This window comes from Dipodomys merriami, unplaced genomic scaffold (genome assembly GCF_024711535.1).
Source record: "Dipodomys merriami isolate MVZ:Mamm:240054 unplaced genomic scaffold, mDipMer1.0.p SCAF_1, whole genome shotgun sequence".
NCBI lineage: Eukaryota > Metazoa > Chordata > Mammalia > Rodentia > Heteromyidae > Dipodomys > Dipodomys merriami.
This window is the reverse complement of record NW_027202270.1, coordinates 23731265-23744898: the sequence shown is the minus strand read 5'-3', so window position 1 is coordinate 23744898 and position 13634 is coordinate 23731265. Positions and strand designations below refer to the sequence as shown.

General features: G+C 37.4%; 1 protein-coding gene across 1 annotated transcript in view; it reads left to right on the top strand.

Annotated features, from left to right (window-relative positions):
- The window catches only part of Cps1 (carbamoyl-phosphate synthase 1), a 111804-nt gene that overhangs the window by 41183 nt on the left and 56987 nt on the right, over positions 1-13634 (top strand). The window contains exons 16-20 of the mRNA XM_070017828.1: positions 1449-1577; positions 4875-5019; positions 6891-7101; positions 8740-8938; positions 10743-10919. Coding sequence (XP_069873929.1) covers positions 1449-1577; positions 4875-5019; positions 6891-7101; positions 8740-8938; positions 10743-10919 — 861 coding nt within the window. The remainder of the gene's footprint in view (positions 1-1448; positions 1578-4874; positions 5020-6890; positions 7102-8739; positions 8939-10742; positions 10920-13634) is intronic.

Genomic DNA, 13634 nt, shown 5'->3' with positions numbered 1-13634 from the left:
TTCACATTTGTACAGAAAATATTATGACTATATTTTCTCTCTCTCACCCTCTATGTTAACCTTGTCAATATTGCCCACACCCAGGGAGATGACTGTTCCATATTCTTGTTAAACGTTCAGAGGGGTTTTACTGTGATAGTCCATACATGCATCTACAGTATATTAAACAGATCAGCCCCCTTCCTTGCTCACACTTTTCCCATCCCCCACAAAATCCTGTTATCCAATAGCTTTCAGTGTTTTATTTCATCCTCTCCATGTCCAGATGCATTGTGATTCAATGTTTGCCTTTTTTTCTTGGGATCAGTAATGCCTATTTTGTGTTCAAATGCCCTGCAGATGGGATTGGATTTAAAATACTTTTTGATATTTTGGAATAGAATAGAATAAACATTTTAGAATGAAATGGAGACAGTGAATAAGACTCATGACTGGGAAATGTGTGGCATATCTATTTAAAGAGGAAGATGATTTTACTTTTCCATTTCTCATTTTCCATTGTTCTCTGTTCTCCCTGATAGGCTGTTACTAGTCATCAGGCCAAAACAAAATCAACTAGATGAAAGAAAAAAATCAACTAATCAACTGTCTGTACATCAGTGTTGTTCTTGATTTTATTTTTAATGTCAAGAATATATTTGGTGAAGTGGGAGGTAACAGAGGCAGTTTTAAATGGAATTTTCCCATTGTGGGAATAGCCCAGTCCATAGGGATACCAGGCAGGTATGGCTGGAAGAATGAGAGTCGGATCTATATATTTCAGAAAAGAATGCTACCAAGTAGATGCCATGCTACACAGCTGTCAATCTAGAATGATCCCAAGGTAGCTCTACTGAATATTGGAAAGCTCTTGCCATACATTTAGTTTTTCATTGCCAGGTATAATTATGTCCTTGCTTCCCTAGGATGAGAAAGAGGCATCTGGGAAAGGTATAATGACATTCCCATTGGTAGTGTAATAATATTCCATGACTGAAAAATATAGGCACCATATGTTGTATTCTGAAAATTAAAAAAAAAAATTCTGAGCTTCTGAGACTATTCCCACACTGAACTTGAAAAATGAAAAATCTTATTTCAATACAGTATTCCTAATAGCTTCTTGTAGTAAGTCTTCATTGGTGGAAAATCTTTTTCATTAAAAGTCCTCAAGTTTAGAATTCTAGGATTTACTTTTACATTTACGTTTAACATGTACATTTTTGGAAGAGACAAGGGAATGATAGGACATTTCTACTTTCTACTTATTCTCCCCAAATTGATGTATGTAACTGAATTGCTTGACTTTGGTGTATGTGTGTGTGTGTGTGTGTGTGTGTGTGTGTGTGTGTGTGTGTGTGTGTGTGTGTGTGTGTGTGTGTGTGTGGGTATGGGTGGGTGTGGTGTCTGTCTATGTTCTACTAGTGTGGTCAGCTCTTCAAGCTGTGTATCTTTGTTCTTGTTTGCAGATTGAGGAGGCCCTGAAGGCTGCAGACAACATTGGATACCCTGTGATGATTCGTTCTGCTTACGCACTGGGTGGATTAGGCTCTGGCATTTGTCCCAACAGAGAGACCTTAATAGACCTTGGCACAAAAGTAGGTATTTTGCTACACAGTATTCTAACCAACCAAAAAAATGACTTGAATGACCTTTCTACCAGCAAAGTTTATAGCTGAGACATTACCCTCTAGGGACTAAATCACTATCTTATCAATTGTCAATAGAAAGCTACTAGAGAGAAATTAAATTCTAGTTTTTGTGCAAGGACACAGTGGTACTCCAGATTCTTTTAGGTCAGTCATGCCATTCTAACCTAAAATTCCATCTCTATTCTTGCAGTCTATTGAATTCAGTGATAGAAACTTTGCCTAACTCTCTTCCTCTGTTTTACAATCCATTTCAAAATCATAACGCTGAATATATTTTGGTAGCTAAGCTAAAAATCCAGATTATCCCACCTAATTTTTCCATTATTTTTGGACTAATCTCTAACTCAAATTCAGATATTTCAACTACAAATAGTATTAGCTTCTCTGTTTCATGAGACAATTTCACCAACTACTGCACACACATAAAAAGGAAAATGAGTTTTATATGTGTGGCTTATTTTCTGTCCAAATCATTTACAAATATACTCAGACCTTTTTAAGTATTAAAGAACGTATCTTATGGTTCAAAGCCAGCTTGGGCAGAAAAGTCTGTGAGACTCTTTTCTCCAATTAACCATTAGAAAGTGGCACTGTGGCTCAAGTGGTAGAGTGCTTGCTTTGAGCTGAAGAGCACAGGGATAGCCCAGAGTTCAAGCCCCACGACAGACCAAAAAAAAAAAAAAAAGAAAGTATCTTGGAAAAATGAAGACAGTCTCAGAGATGAACACAAAAGACAATGCTCTAGAGATTTTTGTCTGTATTCTGTTTTCATAGAACTGAGACATGTAATTTAGGGCTCTGTGTTAACTTTGACTGGGCAGATGTGGAGCCTGGTGTTGTATAACTGAAACTGGAGTGTGGAGTGAACCCAGAAACTTGCAGGAAGTTGTTGGGGAAGTGCTTATAAGTACAGCTTGTAGTTTCATCTTTTGTGTGTCTGTGTGTGCACACACACATGTGTGTGTTTAGGCACTGGAGCTTGAGCCCTCAGTGACTGAGTATAGTCCTTTAGCTTTGTCTGCTCAATGCTGGCACCCTACCACTTGAACTACACCTCTACTTCTGTGGTTTTGGTGGTCAATTTGAGATAATGAGTCTCATGAAGTTTCCTGTCAAGGCTGGTATGGAACTATGATCCTCAGATATCAATCAGCCTTCTCAGTAGCAAGGATTATAGGTACAAACCATGACTGGACATTTCTTATTTTTAGAATTAAGTGATAAAAGACCCTTGACTTATTAATGTTGGATATTTAAACTGAATGATAAAATTGTATATATTTAAGTAACTATTACCTATAGGCCAAGAACTTGGGTTTAGTTGACCTAAAGTTCCCCAAATTATACAAACCCCAAACAAAAACAAAACACAAGGAAATAAACAGCAAACAACAACCTAAGCAATCCAAAAGCAAGATGGGGGTGTATCTAATACACAATTTTGTTTCAATGCTGAATTCCTGAATCATTCAAGACCATATTTGTGGCGGTATAAAAATTATTTACTATAGCAATTAGATGTTCCAAATATGCTTATTATTTGCAGTGTCATTATTAGTAGCAATAATGACAATATATATTTATTTTTCATTAAAATTTATTTTCACTCCTGAATTCTAAAATATTTAATATACAAAGCTACCAAGGCAGGAGAATGGAATATACCTTTATATTTTGCTAAAGTAATTGATAACTAGTGATTGATTTTCCTTGAAAAATGTTCATCCTCCTCCCCCCCCTCCCCCGGAAATGAGGTAACAATATAATCTAAGCCACTTTCTTATTATTGTGACGTTATAATTAGTACCACAAGAAGCTGCACTAACTGCTTTAGGTCCTTAAGTTAAATTTCTTTTTTTTTTTTTTTTTTTTTGGGTCCGGTCGTGGGGCCTGAACTCTGGGCCTGGGCACTGTCCCTCAGCTCTTCAGCTCAAGGCTAGCACTCTACCACTTGAGCCACAGCGCCACTTCCGGCTTTTTTCTTTTTGCTTATGTGGTGCCGAGGAATCGAACCCAGGGCCTCAGGCATGCAAGGCAAGCGCTCTACCACTGAGCCATCTTCCCAGCCCCTTAAGTTAAATTTCTATATAAAATCTTAGGCTTAAGAGAAGGAAAAATTATCAAAGGTAGAAAAAAGATCTCAATATTATTTGTACCCAAATATTGATTTTACTCCTTTCAAATATAAAAAAGCTTTTTCCAGAGTTACTCTTTGTTTCCTAAACTTGCTCTCTTTTTAGGCAACTCACTTGACAATTTAATAATCATGAAGTTGTTAACAATGGCTCCACTACCTCACCCCGTTATGGTCATCACTGGGGGCAATGTATCATATTTTCAGTTGCATGTGCTGCAGACCATAATGATGACTAAAACTAGAAAAGGTTGCAATATGTTAGGATAACATTTTAGTTTAGTTATTTCCTTATTCATCCTACTAATAATTTTTTTTGAAACTCATACATAGTACCATCCCAAGTCAAATATATAATGAAGCCAAGGGACATTTCCATCTTGAAATGTCCTTCAGTGTGTATCCTAAGGTCAGAAATTGTCTCTTTTGGGTTCAGTATTCTACTATCGGTAGATATGAAGTAAATATGAAATGATAATTATACTAATTCATGGCTGTCTAATCACGCATGCATGATATATGATTCAGAGTATTTAAGCACTTAGGTAGTGATTAACCATGATAATAGCCCCATATGATTCTTCTCATCCCCAAGTTTTATATGCCATCTTGGCTCACTGTTTACAACCATCATTATCTCTTTTCTCCCCCTCATCAGCGTCAGTCGACTTTTATTGTGTGTGTCACTGTACCAATCACCCTCAGCTATTTTAGAGAAAGCCAGCATCTTTAGGCTTATTTTTTCCACATTTATTTGTACTTATCACATTTTCTGGTTTCACAGAAGCCTAGCTGCTGAAATAATTTCATTTCCCGCTGCCTGATTGCTCAATTATTTTCACTTTTTCCTAAATTAGTTTGATTTAATGTCATATCAGCACTTTGAATGGCAAGCCTCAATAATGCAAATCAAGCACATTCAGCAATGATGCTATTCCTGGGCTTACTGATTTTTCTGACACCTTGTGCTTTCAGAAGGACAGGGAGGGTTGAAGTCAGGCTCGGCACTTCTGTGCTGACCAAGATGCAGGAATGTCATTACGCTACATATCCTAATTTAAGGTGTTTCCTTTTCTTAGTCATTGGTAACTTCTGTCACCAATTTCCAGGCTTTTGCAATGACCAACCAGATTTTGGTGGAGAGATCAGTGACAGGCTGGAAAGAAATAGAATATGAAGTAGTCCGAGATGCTGATGATAATTGTGTCACTGTGTGTAACATGGAGAATGTTGATGCCATGGGTGTTCATACAGGTAGGCAAAGAATCTTCATGAAGTAGGGTCACACTTTTAGCTCTTGGCTTTCGTGTCATGGAAGCTCTTATGAAGTATGTTACTTTTTCCGACAGACTAATGATAACCTTTGACACGTGTGTGTGTGTGTGTGTGTGTGTGTGTGTGTGTGTGTGTGTGTGTGTGCGCAACACACATGCATATGTAGTATCTTTTATTATTAAGTGTTTTTATTGTGAAAATACCATACAGAGGGGTTACAATTACATGAGCAAGGTAATAAGTACATTTCTTATCAAGCATTGTTGCCTCCTCCTTTGTTTCCCCTTCCCATCCCTACTTTCCCATCCTCCCCTCTCCCTGCTCCCCGTAGTATCTTTATGTATTAAAATTTAGTATGATCTTTACAAAACCATGATGTTATTATCTTGATTTCTTAATTCCCCCAAGAGGGACAAATATGAGCAATGAGACTGAGGTAAAAACCTATGGCTTTGTGTTAGAAGCAAAAAGAACCGTTGATAAGGCTTAAAAATAGAGGTGTTATCACCATAGGATAGAGAAAATAGCTTCAAATAAGGTAAACTAGTTGGATGAGAAAACAAAGATAAGTATTGCACCGAAGAAAGGCTAAATTTAAATGTGGGTGAATCTCTTAGAGTCAAACATGTAGAAGTAAGACTTAAGAGAAGAAGGGCTCAGAAGGTGGCTCAGTGGTAGAGTGCTTGCCTTGCATGCATAAGGTTCTGGGTTTGATTCCTCAGCACCACATAATCAGAAAAAGCTGGAACTGGCGCTGTGGCTCAAGTGGTAGAGTGCTAGCCTTTAGCTGAAGAGCTGAGGGACAGCACCCAGGTCCAGATTTCAGGCCCCATGACTGGCCAAAAAAAAAAAAAAAGAGAGAGAGAGAGAAGATACAAATAAAAAAAAAAGATGATATAAGGTCATTAGAGGTCACATGCTATAAAGAAATGATTAAACCAGGACGCATACAAGGAGTATTTAAAGACAGGTTAGGAATGAGGAGAGAATGAGGTCAGACTTTGACATAGCTTTACATTCTGATTTATTGGGCAGTAGAAAGAAAATTGTTAGAAGAGAGAATTAGACAAGTTGACAACTAGGATAGAATAATCTTAAGTAAGCTAACAAATCAACATCTTTTATATAAAAAAAACTTTTTTTTGGCAGTATTGAATTCTATACAAGAATGAAGATTTAACTTGGTAGTTTTAGATGTTTAGATGTTTACCAGCCATAGAATAGAATTTTGTGTTAATGAGGGATAAGACAAATCTCCAAACTTTCAAGATGATTTTAGTCTTAAAGAGAATGAGAGGAATGGTTGTGTAGCTGGCAGTGTTAGAGAGAGGCAGAGAAAGACCTTCTGGAAAGAGGTATAGAAAATAAAAATGAGATTGAAGACCCTAAATGGGCTATGATAAGAAACAAGGGGAGGATAGAGACAGATGACATATAGAAAACAGATTAGTGAACCAGTCTGGGTAAAAGTGAGATAGTATTCGATGGTATGAAGAACTCTAGGGAATTTGAGAAGGATGAAAAGAAGGGAAATGGAAGAAGCTAATTTTAATCCAGTAAGTAGACAATTGAAGCTTTCATTGCTGGCTGAACATGGCCAATTATAAAGTATTTCTATGAGTAATGTATCAGAATAATATGAATAAAGCAAGAATTAGTGGGAATAGCTGTTGCTGATTTGCATACATCTATATGTTGTGTATGTGTGTGTATATGTGTTAGGTTTGTAAAACCTTCAGATTTTCACAACAAATGTTCAGACTGTTAAATGTGTTATATAAGTTGATTAAGTCACCGAAATTGGTTTTTAAAATACGCCACCAAATCATGAGTGCTGCTTGTGTTTACAGGTGATTCAGTGGTGGTAGCTCCTGCCCAGACACTCTCCAATGCAGAGTTTCAAATGTTGAGACAGACTTCAATCAATGTGGTCCGTCACTTGGGCATTGTGGGTGAATGCAACATTCAGTTTGCTCTTCACCCTACCTCAATGGAATACTGCATCATTGAAGTAAATGCCAGACTGTCCCGAAGTTCTGCTCTGGCCTCCAAGGCCACTGGGTAAGACAGTGTGTTTGTAAGTTCTCTCTGCAGGCAGAACTGTTAGTAAAGATGGTCATGAATTCAGAAATGACCTCTTCTGCTCTTTTTATAATGGTAGCCACAAGTTGTTTATAGAACCTCATGACATGGTTATTAATGAGTGTCCTGCTACATTGGGCAAATGGTGTCTAGCTGGCTCTGTTTGCTGGGTAATCATAAACTAATCAGAATATAGGCGGACAAAGGAAGCTATGAAAAAATCTACCTCTTAATTGCCCTTTGCAGATATTGCTAAACAGTGCTCAGTAATCTTTAATTCTAGTCCTCAACTGGCTTCTTCAGATGTATGGTTCTTTAACAAATAGTTGGTAATAATTCTACTTCGCCTACTCAAACCTTCAGTGTACATTCTCTTAATTTTAGCAGGGTTGTGAATGATAGGAATTTACTACATTATCTATTATCTCAAAGTAAATGACTTGAAGGACCCCATAAGACTGAGCAGTGTTCCCCATTCCTTCACAAATGGTACATCCAAATAAATTTGTTGTTCACTTAGTAACTGGTAACAAAAATAAATGGGAGGAAAGTTAGGTGAAACATTTTGCTTCTACAATCAGCTATAACATTTGACATTTAAATGAACAAAACCTATTTCCTTCTGTAGATTTTTTTTAACAAAATTAAACACATAGTACTGTATTAGGTGGTGGAAGGCTTGTTGATCTACAGGAGCATCCTGTGATGCTTCTCTGCCTGTGAGCCTGTGGCCAAACCACTGATCCCCCTCAGTTTCTTCATCTGTCTTTGAGATTGGTAATTGTATCAAGAAGTCATATCCAAGGGGAAAAACAAAGGAGGAGGTAACAATGCTCAATAGGAAATGTACGCATTACCTTACTTAGGTAACAGTAACTCCTCTGTACAGTATTTTCACAATAAAAATATATACAAAACAAAACAAAAAAACAAAAGAGAAGTCATATCAAATTCTATTGTACTATAAACTCTTTTCTGAAATAAAAGTACCACAACTGGCGGCACATGTGAGGACATCGAAGATTCTGGAGTGTTACTTTTTCAAGGAGCCCAATGCACAAAGACAATTTGGAGACAGAACTAGGCCCCCAAATTGCAATGCCTGTATCTTTTGATTGCTACAAAACTCACTAATAAAGCTGCCAAGATTATCTGTTCCTAAGTGTGTGTGTGTGTGTATATATATATATATATATGTATATGTGTATATGTGTATATATATACATATATGTATATATACACAAATACATATACTTATATATGTACACACATACATTGCTTTTACAAAAGAATATTTTGTAGATTATCATGTGACTGGTGGTTAAATATTAAGTTAAGGTTTAACTTCATTTATTAAAGAAGTTGTTTGGCAGTTCAAGAGGTGAAGGGTAGAAGCTATAGTAATGAATGGATGGCACCGAAAGTCCTCTATAATTTATCATGGCAAATTATTTTTGTAAGTGGCTATTCAGTATTTATAGAGTAGAGGATAAAATCTGTCTTATACAGTGAAGTGAAGTAATACTAGGATTTTAAGAAAGATCCGTTTATGATATCTTGATCATAATTCCTTTTTCTTAAAGAAAAAAAAAAAGAGTAAATTTGTGTCCTTCCTAGGTACCCGTTGGCATTCATTGCAGCAAAGATTGCCCTTGGAATTCCACTTCCTGAAATCAAGAACGTTGTGTCTGGGAAGACATCGGCCTGCTTTGAACCTAGCTTGGATTACATGGTTACCAAGATTCCACGCTGGGATCTTGATCGTTTCCATGGCACATCTAGCCGTATTGGTAGCTCCATGAAGAGTGTGGGAGAGGTGCGTCTGAGTTGTACCCTCAATTTGCTTTTAAAATTGTTCTCAGTTGAAATTCTTAAGATTGCCTGGACACTGGATATTTGGTTGGAGAACATCTCTCTAGTTGACTGCTAGCATATGGCTTTTAATACATGGCCATTTTGACCATTTTGGCGAATTCAGTCCATTTATTTATTTATTTGCCAGTCCTAGGGCTTGAACTTGTCCCTGAGCTCCTTTAGTTCAAGGCTGGCACTCTGCCACTTGGGCCACAGTGCCACTTCTAGTTTTTCTGTTCATGTGGTTCTGAGGAATCAAACCTAGGGCTTCATGCATGTTAGGCAAGCCCTGTACCACTAAGCCACTATCCCAGCCCTATGTAATGAAAAATGCTTAAGAATAATAGAAATATATGGAGAATGACTTATAAAATTAGTTATTTTGCTGCTAAATTTTAAATATGTTACTCAAAATTTTATTTAGTATACACGAATAATTTTTAGTTTTATAGCATTATGAAACATCTCTGGCTGCCCCTTCCATATCTAAGCCAGACAATATAGAAATATGCCATCTAACTTTCGAAGATGTAGGTAGGACATCTGAATTGCATAGATGAATTAGACTATTATTACCTTTGTCCCTGTTCCTGGGTATCTTTTTACTTTTAATTTATAATTAAAATTTGGATCAGTGTGAAAAGGTCATCTATTTGGCTTTAGTGATCTTTGAGTATATATCTTGTTACATATTGACATGAAGATTTCCTCAGCTGCCATGGGCATTTGTATCTGTTTGAAGATTCACCAAAGTGTACTGCAGAGAGCATTTTGATTGTTACTTTAAGTTGGAGAACAAAATGCATAGTAATCTCAGTCCGTGGAAAATTTCAGACAATGTTCATCCAATGAAAATAACTTGTTAGGCTATAGGGCTAATTTAAGTTTAGTTCTCACATTGAATTTGTTCAAAATAAATCCCCACATGGTTTTTGTAATTGATTAATATACAATCCCTTGTAAAGACTGTGGAAAAGCACACTGGATTTGTCATGGAGAATTTAGTGTCTGTGTTAAAAAAATCATAGTCTATCTGTACCTGTTAGAATTCTCAAGGTTCTATTAATATTAATGTTTAGTTATAAAACACCAGCCTGTCATGGATATTGAGGGATAGTCATTAGCATACAAGTAATATCTTATTGAGAAAGTATCTGTATACTTTGGCTATATTCCTAATTTTAATACTACTATGGTTTGGTCCAGGTACAGGCAATTTCCTCATCAGTCTCAGAAAAGACAGCTGAATTGTCTCAGTCATAAAACACTGAACAGACATAATGGACCCATTACACTAAAAACCCTGGACTCGGGCTGGGAAGGTGGCTCAGTGGTAGAGCACTTGCCTTTCATGCATGAGGCCCTGGGTTCGATTCCTCAGTACCACATAAGCAAAAAGAAAAAAGCCGGAAGTGGCGCTGTGGCTCAAGTGGTAGAGCACTAGCCTTGAGCTGAAGAGCTGAGGGACAGCGCCCAGGCTCAGAGTTGAGGCCCACGACTGGACCCAAAAAAAAAAGAAAAGACAGCTGAATTGTCTCAGTCATAAAACACTGAACAGACATAATGGACCCATTACACTAAAAACCCTGGACTAAAGGAGAAGCATCAAAATCCTATATTTAAAAATTTGAATAGCTTTCTTATAGGATTTTGTTGTTGTTGTTCTATGTCTTTATGAAAAGTATTTGACATTTAATTCTGCTAGAAATGAAAATACATCTAAGTTTCTCCTTGCACCTTGAAATTTCAATTATTTCTTCTTCTAGGTCATGGCTATTGGTCGCACCTTTGAGGAAAGTTTCCAGAAAGCTTTGCGAATGTGCCACCCATCGGTAGATGGCTTCACTCCCCGACTCCCAATGAACAAAGAATGGCCATCTAACCTGGACCTCAGAAAAGAGCTCTCAGATCCTTCCAGCACCCGTATCTATGCGATTGCCAAGGTAAAATGGGACACGAGACCTCAGAATATATACACACACATATTCATAAACATATATGTCACACATACACATAAAGTGAAGAACTGAATTACAAAGTGTTCTTCCAGAAGAAGTTAGAGAAAAAATTCAGATCTGGGAGACTTCTATGGGACACTGAAGACTTTCATGTATTCTATCAAACATTCCATGTTTTCCATCAGACAGTCTATAATTAACTATTTAATCCTAAAAAAAAATTGACTTCAAGCCTGGATCTAAGGGCACATTGCACTTTAAAAAGATTATTGCATGGATGAAATATTCCTTCTTTTTAGTTTACATAGCATCAGCACTCTATATAAATAGAGTCGACAATTTTGACCTGTTCTTTCCTATCATCTTTGTTACTTGTGAAAAGTGGCATTTGAGAGAGGAAGAAGCGTGCCATCCTGTGCTTTAGTATGTGTTACCTAAAACCCTTGAACAACTTTAATTGATGTGCTTTATTTTCGTGTTCAAGCAACAACAGACTCTAAAATATTTATAGGCTTTTCTTGGCAATTTTTATTGGTATTACTTTTCTTTTTATTGTGAAAATACCATATAGAGGGGTTACAATTACATGGGCAAGATAATGAGTACATTTCTTATCAAGCTGGTATTACTTTTCTAACAAAAAAGAAGCCTACATTTCTCATTTCCACCCACTAGCTTCTTTTCCTGCAAATTAGATGCCATATTAATCTCCTTTCATATTTACTTTGCTTAGAATTTTGAAGTTTCAGCTCATCTGATTCTATAAAAGGTGACTTGGGCAGCTGGAATCTGTCTGAGCAGAAATCCCTGAACGGCTTTTTGACATTTAAGGATGCGCAGACATTAATCCCCCTCCAACAGTATCAAACCATGCAGGGTCCACAAAGATCTCCTAACCATTGTGTGTGTGTGTGTGAGAGAGAGAGAGAGAGAGAGAGAGAGAGAGAGAGAGAGAGAGAGAGAGAGAGAGAGAGAGAGAGAGAGAGAGAGAGAGAGAGAGAGAGAGAGAGAGAGAGAGAGAGAGAGAGAGAGAGAGAGAGAGAGAGAGAGAGAGAGAGAGAGAGAGAGAGAGAGAGAGAGAGAGAGAGAGAGAGAGAGAGATGAGTTAGGGAAAAATGAATTTTATCTTTAAAGAAGCCTGACTTCATAATTTTGTTTTGTGACAAAAGAAAAATTCTCTTTATTATTTTGTGCTCACTCAGATTCTGAGAGTCATAGGGAGAGGGGAAGGAGTAGGATGGGTGCTTCATTGCATTTAATCTATTCTCTCTTCATTCCTATGGTGTCTACGTGCAGAATTTTTTTTTTGTAGTGTGTATATGTGGGTACTAGGGCTTGAACTCAGGGCCTGGGGTCTTTCTTAGCTTTTTGGTTCATAGGTGGTCCTCTGCTGCCTGAGCCACAGATGCAATTCTTGATATGGTTAACTGGAGAAAAGAATCCCAAGAACTTTCCTGTCTGAGTTCCTTACAATCATTAACTGTCATCCTCCTGAGGAGCCAGGATTACAGACAGACATGAGCCACTGGCATCTAGCTCAGTGCAGACTATTTAAGGCCTGAGAATAGCATTGTTTTTTGATGAACAGTTTTTGATTACTGAGTTTCAAAATTAATGTTTTTCTGGAGTGGAGGATGGGTAGTGGTGATGTAAAGTGATTGTGGAAAGCCATTTCACTTTTTTCCTTTATTGCTATTATTTTAGTCCTTTACTCCAAAAACAATCCAGGATGTGCTATGCATATGTGCATGTGTGAATGCATAACTACTCACATACACACAAACATATATATTTTTCCCCTTAAGCAAAGGCCAGTAAACAATGGCTCCTTTTCCCTAAAGTCTAGCACTTACATTTCAGCCACTTTGAGGCAGATGAGAAAGGGAGGTATTCCCATGTCCTAGCCAGGCTGTAAAACTCAAGCAAAAATGTCAATCTTTTTAAACAGACTTATGAAAGATGAGAATTCAGGATAAAAATGTGGAGGTTTGCTCATGCCCAGAGTACCCTGTGTACAAGCAAGAAGTGCAGGGTCTGAGTTATAAATTATTATCTGTCAGAGTGTGGGGGTGAAGGGACTGATTTCTGTTTGTTAGAGGGTATCATTACTGTTCATTTCCACAGTGACCCAGGAACTTGGTGATTTTGACAAAGAGTTTAAGGACAGTGGAGGGCTGAAGGGAGAAAGAATGAAGGGAGTGTGTAAATCTTCACTTGCTTTCATGAGTCTTGGAAAAGGCCAACTTGCTCTGGGGTCTGATTTTTGCAGCAGTCTTATTTCAGGATGACTGGATCATCACCTCTTTTGATTTGGGGAAAATACAGGGCATTTTTTTATTTTGGGGAACATTAAAGTAACCTCAAATGTGTTTGGGATCAAAATGGACTTCATTGTTGTTGTTGTATCCTGCAAAACTGCAGGACAAGGAGATGAAATCCTGGCTGGTACGTCTTGATTTCCCATGCAGGTGTGTGTTGTTTTTCCTCACAATACAATGATGGTAGGATTCTGGGCTCCTCTGCTCTGGAAATGATAGGTAGAACCTCATTGATCTGTCAAAAGTATGTGTAACCAGCCTCTTTGTGGCCTTATTTACTTACATAATAAGGCATATTGTATGTAGCCTTTGGAAATACAACCATAATTTTGGCAAAAAATTTAAACCAGAGCAACAGAAATTGGAAATGAACATGACATCA